This window comes from Numida meleagris, chromosome 2, assembly GCF_002078875.1.
Source record: "Numida meleagris isolate 19003 breed g44 Domestic line chromosome 2, NumMel1.0, whole genome shotgun sequence".
NCBI lineage: Eukaryota > Metazoa > Chordata > Aves > Galliformes > Numididae > Numida > Numida meleagris.
In genome coordinates, this window is record NC_034410.1 from 14,339,510 (window position 1) to 14,354,348 (window position 14,839).

At 42.6% G+C, this 14,839-nt stretch overlaps 1 protein-coding gene across 5 annotated transcripts in view; it reads right to left on the bottom strand.

Annotated features, from left to right (window-relative positions):
* The window catches only part of JCAD (junctional cadherin 5 associated), a 56,835-nt gene continuing 44,913 nt past the window's right edge, over positions 2,918 to 14,839 (bottom strand). For 4 of the 5 annotated variants that reach the window (XM_021387071.1, XM_021387068.1, XM_021387069.1 and 1 more), the window contains exons 3-4: positions 9,312 to 12,952; positions 2,918 to 5,487 (exon numbers count right to left, since the gene is read on the bottom strand). In XM_021387071.1, the coding sequence (XP_021242746.1) occupies positions 5,453 to 5,487; positions 9,312 to 12,952 (3,676 nt within the window). In that variant the 3' untranslated portion in view covers positions 2,918 to 5,452. Of the gene's footprint in view, positions 5,488 to 9,311; positions 12,953 to 14,655; positions 14,789 to 14,839 lie in introns of those variants that run through there. The other variant, XM_021387072.1, reaches the window with a different exon arrangement.

Here is a 14,839-nt window from a genome sequence, read left to right on the forward strand (position 1 = left end):
ATCCATGCAAAATCTTTATTTGGAGAATGTCTCCTGTTGGACAGCAGCCTCCCTCCAGTTCACATGTAAGCACAGAATCACAATATTTGCATTGTGCAGAGAAAAATACAAAGAAAACTCTTAAACCACATTCATCTTCTGATAGAAACACTATTGTAATTGCTTGCTCGTATTCACTCTTTCTCCCTCCAACTCTGCCCTTGGGCTACCTAGAGCAGAAATCCATGGAAATTAGCTAGTATTAGTTTTGGAGTTAGGCCACAATATCTTGAAAGAGAATTATCTGCAATGTGTAAGGACAAAGACAGACACCAATACTCTGTCTAGCACATGTATCTCCTCGTTTTCCTTATGGGTTAGGAACAGCTTTTGGAATGGTTCTGATTGTTTTCTCTGCAAATCCAGATCTAGAAATAAGGCTGATTGCTGCTGTTGAGGGTGGAAAGTTCCTCTTTCATTTATAATCTGTATGTTATTGTGGTTTCTCTTGGCTGGGAAATTTCATTTTTATTTCTAATCTCAGCCATGTGTCGGTCAGTTCTGACTTAAGTTCCCTTCACCCTCTCCCTGCTGTGCAGGTCTGCAAGCCATATTGCAAACATATTTTTCTGCATGGGTGGGAGATAGCATTGTGGTTTGGAGCTTTGCTATTGATATCAGGATTTCTCTTTTTCTTTCTTTGAAACATTTTTTTTCCTTTAAAAATAGAGTTGATGGTAAACAGCTTTAGTTTAGGTCCCAGGGGGAGGTGCAGTGAACATTTTCATGTAAGTTTGAATAGCAGCAGTAAATCACCATTTCCCAACTTCTCTAATGGATTCAATGATACAATCATCATCTCATGAAATCTCCAGCTTGATCCTTTATTGAGACTATGAAGAAGAATAGAAGTTGAAACCCTGTGGTCTACGCATGTAAGTAAACCTCACTCCAGTAACTTAGGACCACACTATTATGGTTTACTACCAGTGGAATGTAATTAGGACAGTGTTTCATCCTTCCCCAAAATAACATTGTCCTGCAAAAGGGCAGCTTTATAAAAATCATTCAAAAGGCCAATAAGTCACCAATCCTTTCCAGTCTTTTTAACACTGGTTACCCTGCAGTTTTGTCTCACTTGTTTCAGCTGTTGGCTCCTGTCGAGTAAAGATTTACTTCTCAGGTATATTCACCTCAGTCAGATCTTGAATTTGGACAAAATGCCCACTTTGCAAAAACTTCTGCCGTTTGAAATGCAAGACTCTCACTTTTACTTTTCTCCCAGTCACTTGGTTTTCTTTTGAAAAGGGGCAGTGAAGAAAATGTCATTTTAAATGCGAGGAAGAGGTCCAGTACTGCAAAACTAACATTCAGCTGGCTGTCCATGTGCCAAAGGCAACAGAATATTGACCCAAGATACTAATATTGATTTATGATATTAAACAGAAATATTTTACTAAACTCACATGTTTATATGTGAGTAAGCTTGACAGGACTGGTTATTTTCAAAGGGTGCACACTTGGCAGATTAATTTTATTACTCGACCACTTTAAGCACATACTGTCCTTCCTTCTTTCAAGGGCTATTGGCTGTTTCAGTCTATAGAATCTTTGCTTCCGACATCCTTTCATTTTTACATGTTCCATCAGGAGCTGAATGAAGGAAACAATGACTTTGAAACAGTATGCAGCTGTTTGCTGTAGAAGCTGTAGTATGAAATACAGCCGTCTTTCTTATGCCTAAGGAAAGCTTTTTTTGTTGTTTTTTGTTTGTTAGCTGACAAGTGATGCTTATTTGGGCCTTTCAATTACCAACGATTTTGAGTCATGCAAAGGGATTTCTCTCCTTCCCACCCTATTCAGCTGTGATGACAGTGGGATTTGAAAGACGCGCTTTGGAGCACGCTTCTGCCCAGTTCAGGATGCCTCTAGCAAGGACTGGCACAGGTTCAGAGGATGGTGATTATTCCCGCAGAGTTCTAATTCGTGCTCAGGGGAACCACACGAGGGAGCACTTTCACCTTCAAAAAATGCCATTCCCCTCCGCGAGTGAGTCCCCAGATACCTTCTCACTTCTCGCCTCCGCGCTGCAAAGCCAGTGGCTTGATTTTCTTGCTCTGCATAAGTGAGCAAAGCTGGCGTGTAGCACTCGAAGCTCACTGGTGACTCTTCTTTATCAGACAGAAGAGCTTCAACCTTTGGATTCACTGTGTATCTTCCTGGCACCAGAGCTGGTACCTTCGAACTGCCACTAAGTGCTGTGACTGTTGCCAACCCTGAAAGTTGACCATCCATTGTGGATTTCAGCAGAGGAAATGGAAGGAGATGGCTGTTTAACTATTCATCTCCAGGGGAGTCTCCCCATTAAACGTTTTAGAACCGTGTAAGACCAGGCTCTGGTTTGTTGGCTTTGTTTGTGGGTTGGGTTTTTTTGCATCAGTTTCTGGGAATGCTTGTGAAACCAGTATCATCCCAACCAACCACTCTGACAGCCTACCATCCAGCCCCGCCATCCCCAGCTCCAGTAGTAGAACGGCAAGACAAGCTGCAAACACATCCAACAACATGCTTTTTGAGGAACTAGCTCTGCTCTTCCTCCGGGGAATAAATGTAAACGCCGAGCCCTGCAGTCACACTGCTGCATTGCAGGAGGCACTGTGAACAGGCTCCACAACCTCCTCGTCTGCATCCACTCAGCCCTGGGCTCCTGCAGCTGCCATTACCACTGGTAGCTGTTGCCATGACACTTTATGCTCCTACTGAGCACTGAAAGTGATGATTTTCTACTTTTTAACCACATCTGGTGTAGAAAAAGCATTCTGCTGGCTATTTGCAAGCGGTGGAAAAATGTTAATTTATGGTATTTCCCAGTCTATTCAAGTAGCTGGTATTTTAATTATGGCACAGGTACTGTAAAAACACTAAGCCACAATAATTCATAAAGCTGTATTCCATGTTCTTCTTATTGGTATGCTCAATAGTATGAAATAGACAGGGCAGTTAGACTAAAACACCATTTTTAAAGTAGAACTAACTGCAGCCTTTCAACCATCGGACAGTCACATTTCTGCAAAATAAAGCTTAATAACTTTTTAGGTTTTTATTTCTCAGTCTTGTCCACTAAAAGCACTTTTTCATTATTGCTTCTTCCTATCTTTTATAATTTTGTTTTCTTTTTTTTTAAGATCTTTGCTGGTTACACGTGTTGGAAAAGTAATTACTTGGCGTGAGCAATGAAACAGATGTGTTGCAAATCAATCAGCCCCTCCCCATCAGAAGGAAAAAAATACACGAAAAACTCTTTTTCCACACAGACATGAAACTGAAGGTAGCAGGAACAGTGATATGTGACAGTTTACAGTTCTCCAGAAACCAAAGGTAAATTAAAATCTACAAGTTCTTGCCAGGCCCCTCAACTCTTCAGTAAGGCGGGACGATGAGAGTCGAAGCAGTTCTTTTTTGGAAGTAGCTCTTCATGGACAGAGAGTGGGGTGAAAGATGTTTTGTAACCATGTCCTGGCCCCCAGACATTCTAGAGGGGTACTGGTGATAATTTTAAAAGGTGAATATAGTAAAAATGCTGGAAAAAGTTTGTCAGCAAGTATTGCTAGGCAGCATGCACAAGAGTGAATAAAATAAATTATACACCACATTTTCTTTTCAAACAAGCTTTAAATAGTCCATATGTAACAGAATCATGTGTTACAGACAAGAAATTCATTCTGTCAAAGCACAGGATGAGTGTTTCTCCCTGTCATTCTTTCCAAATTACAGACTTCTTAGGAAAAAATATTTCAAGACATTATATTTTAGAAAATAAAATTATGCTACAAAAAAACAACAAAAAAGAAGACGGTAAAATAGACCGGTGATGTACAAGTTATCTGAAGAATGTTAGCAAACAGGTACTTACAAAAAAAAAATAAAACAACGCACAGGAGCGAACGTAAAGGCTTTAAAATCACAGATTCTACGCAGGCTAATTCAGTATCAAAAAGCAGAATGCATAGGCTTTATTATATACTTTGTAGTTCATGCATTTGTGTGTGCAGATAAAATACACTTAAAGACATGTATGTAAATGCCTTGAAGAAGATGTCTGAACTCCTCCCCAGCACCATCAGTTAGCTGCAGGGAGGAATTTAACCCAGGTTTATTTCTTTTAATACACTGGCCTAATCCAATACCACGACGTGTAAAAGGAAGTTAAGTGAAAGAAAGAAACAGGTATTTCCTCCGAGCCACTCCAAGACACCGGGACAAAGATCCAAACCCACTTTTTTGGTCATCACAGTCACTGGAATGTTATGGCAGCAGCACCAGCCCAGACGGTTCTCAGCTGTGTTTCAGAAAGTTGCTCCAAGAAGAACGATCCAAGGCTTGAGTGCCAAAAAATAGAAATTAACTCTGTACTACATACATACGTACATAGATGGCTCTTTTCAGAAAATAAGGGCGCTACTGAATATGGGGCAATATGGAATATGCATTAAGATATACAAGTAAAATCTTCTTGAGTCACCTTCACTCAGAGGGATAAGTCTTCTTAAAATATAATAATAATAATAATACTTCTTTATACTTGCCACTTGTTAGCAATTGTTTACATCGTAGAAAAATAGATAGTATTCTGTAACAAGAAATATAGTTATTTTGTTAAAATGGGCTATTTTAAACCAGCTACTATTCTTTCATATAAAGAATTTCTAAACAGCAAAACAAGAATAGGTAATACCGAGTGCAAAACAGCCAGTGGTATACTTTGCATTGGTCTGGAACACTAGTTGCCAGCTACTATAATTACACGTTCTGTACAATGTACTACAAAAGTCTTCGTCGTTTAGAAGCTTTGGGATTTTTGCTTTTCTTCTCTCTAGGTGGCAAGAAAGTATTTAATCCAAGGAAATTCAGACTCTGGAAGTCAGAAATAATTTCACAATCAGTCTTTGCTACCATTGTCTCGCATTCCTTCCCCCACTTTGTGCAGCAGCACTTTCTGCTTATGGACAAAAATCCCTTAAGTTAAACAATGTTTAGACTGTAGAGACTTAGAAGTTTAGCTTATAAATTCACATTCTTTTAAAAATCGTTTCACTAATCTCCCACGTTTACATCTACACCAAAGAGAAAGCTCAAAAGCCTCACTTCATGCATTTCATCATCCCAGCTGAAGACTGAAATACTGTTCAGATAAAAACTTGTTGCCAACTGTAGGCATTAAGTCTTAATGCTACAAAGCCAGATGGTTCCAATGTAGAAGTCAGATTTTTCTGCGGTCTCCGCAACAGTTTCAGATATGAATAGCTAATTCCTAGTGGCAGTGGTAAAGGCATTATCAGTACACCATGAACACCACAAATGGAGGCAATTTCCAAGCATCAAAGAACAAAAATAAACAAAAAGCACCCAGCAAAAAAAAATCAGTGAAACATTCTTAGTAGAGCAGGAATCTTTATTCTCTTCTCTGTTCATCTCACACCTTTTCAACCTTGGTGGGGTCATATGCGTCTGAAAAAGACAAGAAAACACTATGAATAGTGTATCGTGGAACTTTTTCAACACCAGTACGTGCAGCGAGCCATGGAAATAATATTTCTTTTCCCTAATTTTTATATTAAAAAAAGGAAACTAATGCTGGACTGACAGGTCTAAAGATACATAATACATTCCTGACCCAAATTCTGTATTTGCACCAGTATAACTCAGGAGCAACTGAGATCAAATGCATGGAGATATATGTGGGAAGCCTTGTGTAGGTAGGAGAAAGCTCACTGCTAAATGATTGCTTCTAGTGTTCAGATGCTTTGAGATTGAAAGATACAAGATTTGCCTCCCTTACACTGAACACTAAGTAAATGCTGCATGTTTCCTAGTGGGATGATTAAGGCTGGTTCAATGATACAGTTCAGTCTTCAGCGTCTTTTTATTTGATTGTGCATTCTCAGCTTGAGGTTTGTGCAATGGCACAGTGGAAAGCATCGCTGTATCACATCCCAGCAGTCAAACCGCCTCACTTCAGCCTGCAGAACTGCAGCTCATGGTGTGAATGTTATTCACTGAAGCAGCGGACTGTCTTACTAACTTTGCTCTTTATTTTATGCCTACCTCTTGTTAGGTCACAGGATAGACCCCATTTTGCATTTCTGACATTGGCCATGCAGTGAGCAGACACAAGCCTTCTCCTTCATCCTTCATCCTTGTGACTCTGGGAAAGGACTGCAATGAAAGGGCTTTCCCTTCTGAGACCTGCCTGCACTGCACAAGCCTGCCTTACCCCAGACACACTGGGATGCACAGCCACAGAGGAGTCTGTCTAGACCCACAGGGGTCGAGACAACCCAGCACCGCAGCCTATGCTACCTGCTGTGCCTGTGTATCTTGGCTATCTGTGCTAACCTTAAAAGTCCCTCCCGCAGGCTATGCTCCCACAGCACTTGCACTTAAACAGTTGAGCATGAAAATAGCTGGACCCATAAATATCACACTTGAGAGTAAAATGTTCACCCTGAGGAGTTTTACATTGATATGAGTGAACGTCTTCATTCAAACAAGCATAAAAATCCTCAGAGGGAATTTTTTACTTTTATATATGTCCCTCTGCAGCGTCCAGAGACTGGGTAAGAAAGAACTTTGGCCCTACTGGGTGCTGGGGTGGGATCTGTAATTTCACTCTCCTCACATTGCTAGGCTAGCCAAGAAAGGAGTCTGTGCCAGAGCGCCTATGTTTTCAGAACTGCTTATCACTGTTCAGCTTCTGCTGGTATTTCCAAACTTCAAGGACAGACACCACATGAATGCAAAAAGTCAAGAGGAACACAGTGCTTGAGGGCTGGTGCACTCCAGGACAGCGCTGCATCTAAGCTTAGTGCACTGACAACATGAGAAGATACTATTTCAGTTGCAATTGCAAATGTTTTCTCCATCTAAAATATAAGAACACACAACAATTCTGAACTGCTCTGCATGAGGCTAACCTAAGAACAAGAATGGATTAACATTTCAGAAACTAGGTTCTCCCAAGGCCTCCCTGGCCCAGTTCCTGTACACATTCACATTGTGAGAACTCACTACCAGCTAGAGGAGCTCACTGTCTGAGGGAGAGGGGTGAGAAATTCAGGCCACAAGACATGGAGCTCCTGCACAGTCCAGGTTATTCCTTAAAAGCTTCCCCAGATCTTCAACATCTAAACCAAGGACCCCAAAGATCCAGACTGCCAGGAAGACTCCTGGCAAGATCAGAATTCTGGACGGGCAAATACCGGAATTCCTGCACTGATGCACAAACATTTCTTCAACATTTGGTTAAACTAATTTGCAATGCTCCCTACAGAAACAAGGCCAAGTCAGTAGCCTCACGGAAGCAGTCTTCAAACAGCAAAGAAGAAAAAACATCCAGTGCATTTGGGAACATTTGGAGGTGTTCTTCAAATGGCACTATTTGCATAGTAAGATCAGCTCTTACACTGAGATGACTGTTCATCTGCCAAGCTACATTATACATGTGAAAGCCTGTTTCTTCTAAGGCTTCTGAGCCCAGTCTGCAATAAGACTAACATCACCCTAGCTTGCTCCAAATAGAATGGACTTTAGAAATATTTACTCCCTGAAAGGAACAAATACAATGTTTTTTCAAGACTAGTTCTCATTTTGGCATTCACTGGTACCAGTGAGCTAGTCTGGAAGACGGAGTGATAGTTAACAAAGAAGACAAACATCAGGCCCTTCTATAAACATAAATCTTCAGTCCTGCCTCACTAAGGCGAGGTGAAGATCTTGTGGCTGTCTGCAAGTCAGACTCTTTGGATGTGAGGAAGCCAGTGGAGGGGACTGCTTCTACCACGTCTGTTACCCTGCAGTGCTGGATGTGTGCAGCAGGAAGGGACAGCCACATTGTGGACATGGGGAAAGCTGTTAAAAGGAAATACTGCAGTGGGCACACACTCCAGAATACAAGCCTGGTATTGTCAGCAAGAAGGATAAAACTAGACCTAATTTACTGCAGAATAATTCTGAGTACAAGGCTCCATAAAACACACACAATCTGTTTTCATACATCCCTGAAGTCATGTCACCACAACAGTTATTTTCTTCACTCCAGCAGAAACCCCAAGGGAAGAAAACACATGAGATACATGTGGGGCATACCAGATCTGATGGCTACATGGAAGCTGAATTAGCCTGTTCGGAAAATCTGCTCTAGAGAATTACAGTTCAGAGCAGGAAGAGATGCAGAGCTGTGGGCTATAGAAAAAGATGCAAAGGAAAAGGCTGTAAGACTGGAAGAGTAAATGCTTAGAACTCACATAAACATTTATCTTCAGAAATAAATACACACATTCACTTTAAAGTATGCTCAATTTAGTTTCAGTCCCTCCGTACCGGAAAACTGTAAACAGATTTATACTGGTGGAGTTTAATGAATAACTTGTGCAAATTTCAAGACAAAGTGGCAGCTGTTGCAAGGAGGATAGAAAAAGGGAGAAGATTAATATTAATTTAACAACTTTCACACTATGCACTGGCTCACTGCAATTAATTTAATGCACTAGGCAGGTGGCCTGGGAGATTTATCCCTTTACGCAAATCTACGGCAACAACTGATTTTCAGTTGCTCAATACAATGCCATATGAAAACTGTTTTGTAGAGAGAACAGCTCATGTTACTTCGGAGATGCATATGGACTACCCAAGTTTACATGCTTTCGAGAGATGAGGAACACGCACACCAAAAAAAAAAAGGTGTTCACTGAAAAAGTCAACTTTCCATTTGACCTGGGGATAACAGTTGTTCTCAACATGTGATTTGGAAAATATTCATGAGAGAGAGAATTTTCCAGGCCCCTTAATGTAGCCATTTCCCAGAGGCTTCACAGAAGAACATCAGATTTTTATTTTTAGTTCTTTCTGAACTCTGATATAGTATGTGTCTACTTAAGTATTAGAGATGGAAAATTAGCTATTCAGGGAGAGGCCATCATTAAATCACCACGTGTCCCCAAACACTGGCACAGGAGTGACTATCTTTGAACTGAGCTATTTGAAGCTGGCAGTTCCCTGAAACAATTAGACAGACAGCAGACCTCGGGGACTGCTCCAGTCTCTGTGAATGAGTATCAGTATCACAAGTTAGTTTTACAGTTAAGTTTTCCTAAAATAGGACCACTCATATTGCCTCTTCCACTAGGATAGTAAAGGGGGTGACAACCAGATGGGGGTAGTACCACCTACAGCCTGTTACTATTTGAGCGGCATTACGTGGGCATAAGCGAAGTGACTGTGCCTGTTACATAAGAAAACAGTACCCACTCAGATCTCCAAAAGTAGGGTCTTACCTAAGGAAAAATCTCTGTTGATTTTCTTCTTGTCCATTCCACCTAAATATCCATTTTCACTGAGAGAGATAACACGCTTGGAGACAGCCCCTGAGGTTGCCAGTTTGCTTCCTCTCTCCTCATGTACCTTTGACAGCTTCTCCTCGTCCACCTCCTCTCCTGAGTCTGCACTTTTAATGCTCAGACGTCTCATCCGGGACACAGAGTCAACTTCTTTCATTCGCACTAAGCGATCCATGGCAGTCCGGCTTGGTGGAGACGTGAGCTTGCCTTGTAGTGTCTCTATCACTTTTGAGGTGCTCCTCACTCTCTTTTCTGAGTGCTGACACACAGTTGATTTAGACACCAAGTTTTGGTCCCCACCTTGGCTGGGACTCACATGTTGTTCAAACGCTTGCTCCTTCACCAGTGTTTTAGTGCTGCTGTTCTGGTGAGTGGTCTGGCATTCATCAGGATATAACGATCGGTCCCTCTCTCCAACAAAGAGAGCACTCTCTGTCCAGCCACACTTACGTCTGCCTTCATAAGAACTGTCTTTTTTTCCTTCTTTGCCACTTACAGTGCTCTCTGCTGATGACCCAAAGTCGTGGGCATCACTAGCAGGCCTTGTGCCTGGCTGGGGTCCAACATGGTCATCTGGAAGGAGAGACTCCACTGCTATTTCTATGCCTAAAATTCTTGCAGCTCTTGCCTGCAAGGACTCATTCACAGGGATTTCCACTGAATTTGCATTTGAAGAGTGATCAGAATTACTAGCACCAGGTCCTGTGGCTGTATCAAGTCCCACTGCCCTCAAATCCGGCTCCGAGCACCCTTGGTTCCTCTTAGTTAAGGACAAGCGCACTACGGAGCCTCTCTCAAACTTCATATCATTTTGGGGAGCTGCACCTTTGCTCAGTTTAACAAAGTCTAAATAGTCTTGGTCTTCACTCATCTCCTGTAAGACAGGATTATTGAAAGGATTACCATGATAGGAACTGCTTGGGCTACTGGACAAGAATCTCTTGATAGGTCCCGCACGAACTGGCTGGCTGTTTGCTCTATTCTTGGCTTCCCCCATCCTCGTTTCCGTTATCAGACTTCCATCTGCTGGCCTGACTCCTTCATTGCTCCCTCCTGGCTGCGAAGAGCACTGGGAGCCAACGCAGCCCATCTCAGCACCATGCTCTGTCCCTGTGCTCCAACTTTCAGACTTACTTTTAACTCTTCCTGACTTAAATACAGGCACCTCTGGCACAACCGTTTCCAACTTCCCACCACATTTTGGTTCTTGGTTCCCATTTCTAGGTGACCTTCTCTGTGGAAGGACATGTGGCTGTGGAGAAGCTGCTGCACTTTCCAAGTCTTCCTCACTGCTCGTGCTCTCTTCCTGCCCTTGCAACTCCTTGTTAAAACTTTCTAGCTCGCTTATTGCATCCCAGGGTCGGCGACTGACAGGCTTCAGAAGGAACTGCCCAAACAGCTCTTTGCTGTTGCAAGGAGCTCCTGCTTCTCCCTTAACCACATCGGCCTTGGGAAGAAGGCCAGCTTCCCACTCCTGGGCAGGCAGGGGCTGGTTTTGGTGGCCCTTTGGCGAGGAGGCCTGTGGGACGGAGGTGGCAGTTCTTGAAAACGCGCTGTTGCTGGACTGGCTGAGGTACATCTGTCCCTTCATGCCGTAAGCACCCTGTCTGCAGCCTCTGTCATCAGAAGGTGACCCTGACTGTTTTGACCCTGCTATGGATGCCGTACATCCTAGTTGCTTTGGAGACAGCGATTTGTTGCTGTTGGGCTGCCCAGGCTTTGTACCATGGAAAATCTGTGGGTTTTTAGGTTCTTCAGAGAAACTGGTCTGTGTCTGCTGGTCTTTGTACTGATCACCTGGCCAGGAGCCAGAGTATTTGAGCTCTCTGTGTTTTGCAGGCTGAATAAATCTGAGGTCATTCATTTGTTTGAACTCTTCTGGTCTCCACAGCTCTTGTTTTTGTAACTCATTTTTATTGGTCATGCTTCCTGTAAGAGCTTGTAACTCCAAGTCAGTCGAAGACATACTTAAGAGACTTTGTTCTTGCAAAGCCCCATTGTTATCAAACCCGTTCTTATCAGGGCTCTGGGTTATGTTGTTGTTCCTATCTGTATCTGGCAGATTTGATTCTGATTTAACTGGGATAGAGACCAAACAAAATATAGTTTCATTCATTTTTTTCTTTGAACTCTTTTTGCTCTGCATCCCAGTTCCAGGTTCAAACTTTTTCACTTTTGTAACGGTCTCACAGGTGCTGTCCATATGTGAGTTTCTTACAAAAAGTTTGCCTTTTGTGTACTCTGTGCTGGCTTCGTTACAGGGGCTGTGATTAGTTGTGCTACAACTGTCTCTTTGGTCCAGCAAGGCACAATTTTCCTGATCTCGGACGGATGGTGCCAACCATCTGCTGCTGTGGGTGGAGCTGCCAGAAGATCTTTCTCCCTTTACAGAACCGGACAAGTGTGATGCATCCAAAAAGGCACTGTTGTACTGTACTTCAAGATCTCTCTCTTGCAAAGTACCGGAACTGGGACTATGTGTATTTTCAATGTATTTAATGTTGTCCTGCAGACCTTCCGGTGGTGCAATTTTAATATGCCGTATCCGAGGATCATCAAAGGGAATATACTGAACAGAACGCAGGTAGTCAGCGGGGCGCCTCGAATGGCTTTGCTTCCCAGGAGGAAGATGGTTGTCTTTGCAAGGTGGAGCCCCCATTTCATTTTCAGCTGGTCGTTGGCAGGCGACAGCCCGCTCTGCAGTGTCCTGCTGATCACTGCTGGCATACACGGCGTTGTTAGGCACTTCACTGAGGGGATGTGGGCTCACGGTATGGTGAGGTGGGGATTTGTAAGATGGAGGAGGTACATAGACCGGGGGCTCCAAACCAGGGTCTTGAATACAAGCATCTTGCCTCGGCTCATTTGCTTTGGCTAAATAGGAAATGGGTTCATCTTTCTGGTAGTGGTCCTGAAAACCACCAGTTTCAGCAGGTGCCCTGCTCTGTCGCTGCAGTTCATAGGATGGAGGCTTCAGAGGTCTCCCATACTTGGGCTTCACCAGGGGAAGGAAATGGCCTCCCGTTTCATGGTGCTTGGCAGATTCCACAGTCAGTCTGTGTGAGGGATAGGAGGGGGCTTTACTTACGCTGAGGGAGTTGTTGCTGTTGGTCAGGGAGGGCATTTCCACACACCTCATGCTCTCCGGCAAAAGGACTCTTGGCAAGGACTGAGACTTCCCTTTGTTGTGGGAGCCCAGGACATCGTCTCCCAGAGTCAGCGTATACAGCTCTTGGAGCAGTTTCTCCCTGTCACCGTCTGACATCTGCCTTCCTACCTTTTTTGGCTGGTTCCAGCTTTCTGTTCTCATGTTCTGCCATTTGCAGTCACCAGGCCCCTCACAGCTCTCGGGCAAGCCGCTTCTTCTGATGTACTCCGTGCTCAGCCCGACTTTCAGCTGGGCATCCTTGGGATGCCTGGGTGCCCCATGGGTCGCGGCCAGACCTTGCATTTCTGCACCTCCTCTCTGGGAGTAGCCCAGCAGCACGCTGAAGTCCTGCCCTCGCCTCCTCCAGTAGGCCAGATCTTTATCAGTCTTGGGCTGGGAAGACCATGCTAGCTGAGGCCTATCATAAACCCTGAAAAAGAAACACAGTGTCATAGGCAATTTCCACAGATGCACTTTCTTTCCCTTATGGGTAATTCCATTAAGAGGTCAAATGTTAAGTTATGCCAATGGGGTTTCTGTAATCTATTCGCAACCAGAAGGCTTTATGATTTTAATGAGAGGATTTAAGTCAGTCATTAGCACGAGCAAAGGAACAGCGAAGGAACCAATGCTCTTCTGGCATGTTGTTAGCAATGCAAAGCTGTTAGAAAGAGAAACAAATGCACACAGTTATGCGCTCTGCAAACATGTACAGCTCCCTCAATGGACACCAGAAAGCCAGAAATGATTATGTTGAATTTACTTCTGCACTCTGTTACATCAAAATCTATAAACTTCAAGGGGACTACTGGTATAGGCAAATTTAACAGGAATCTAAAGCTAAAATGCAGAGGGGAGGGAGAACAGGTAGAGGGCTACTTCCTAAAATATATCCTGTAAGAAGTACGATGAGCTGAAATTAAACATGTCATTTCCTGCGTTGATTCTTGTTCATCTTTCTGAGAAGACAAATCTCTTTAAAGGGCTTTGGATGAAATGATACATGACACAACAATGGCAACGTATCAGCACAGCTCTTAATATGGTGGAACCAACATTTAAAGCTAAAACACCCCAGCAGAAGTATAACTTCTTAGAAATTAAAGAGGGATTATCTCTAACTACTCATTACTGAAATATGAAGGACATCACACATTTTATTGCAGATTAGAAATTCAGAACACAGACTTAAATGAACATAACAGTTTCTTCATGTGTTCTGAACAGACTAAACTATTTTGTATATTACTGCTGAAGAAAATGGGTACCTTTCCTTATAAATAATTAATCTTCTACTTCAACTATGTTCTGCTATTCTTGTGCCTATGGTGTCCAACAGTATAACTGCTATTACACTGTGTAGCTGCCACCAGCATACAACTAGAATGAAAAATCAATTTTGACATAAATAGGACAAGTATGTAGACAGAACCCAAGAATTTCTCCGTCTTCCCTCGACCCCAAGGTACATAAACAGTGTCATTGGGCTCTTTTTCTTTTTTTTTTCACTAGAAACAATCTATTTGAACAGCAGTTTGTGAAAACTTAATATAATTCAAGTGAAAATTATTCAATCCAGATCCACAGTAATTTTCTTTTACATATATTAACTTTATCCTATAAGAGCTGAAAACTAAGTTGGGATAAGGAGCATCTTGTTCACTTTAATTCAGTTAGACTAAGACTTACCATCTGAATAAAGTGTTCTGACTCTAATGCACGAAATACAGTCCAATTGCAGGACCCCAGGAAGTAATAAATGTCTGAATTAATCAATGAGATATAACAGGATACCTCCTATAGAAAGTTTTTTGCAATAACAACAAACTTTTCAATGCCTTTCAGCATGTGGAAACCACTGAATTAAAGCTGTCTTCTTCTGAGATCACCACATTTATGCTTTCATCTGATCCCAGTGCTGCCATGGCACTGTTTGTATCTCTGCCTAGAGCTCGAGGAGGAAGCAGGCTCTAGCAATAGCGAGGCAGGAACAGACAGGTTACTCTTTCTGTTCCGTCAGATTTGCTAGCAACGTGAAATACCTGATGTGATTTAATCAATCATCATGCAAGGGTCTACGAAAATCCTAGAAAGTACAGAGTCATAAATGCCAAGATCAGAAGAGACCCTTACAATTATTTGGTTTGACATCCTGCTCGGTGCAGGCCAGCAGACTTCCCTGAAATGGTTCCTCCTTCAGTGCTACCAGGTCTCCTAGAAAAGCATCTCAAAATCTTGATCTTTACATTTCTAGAGATGGTGAAGCATGATTGTTGCAAAGGCTCATTGAACATTAAAAAAAAAAAGAACAAAAACA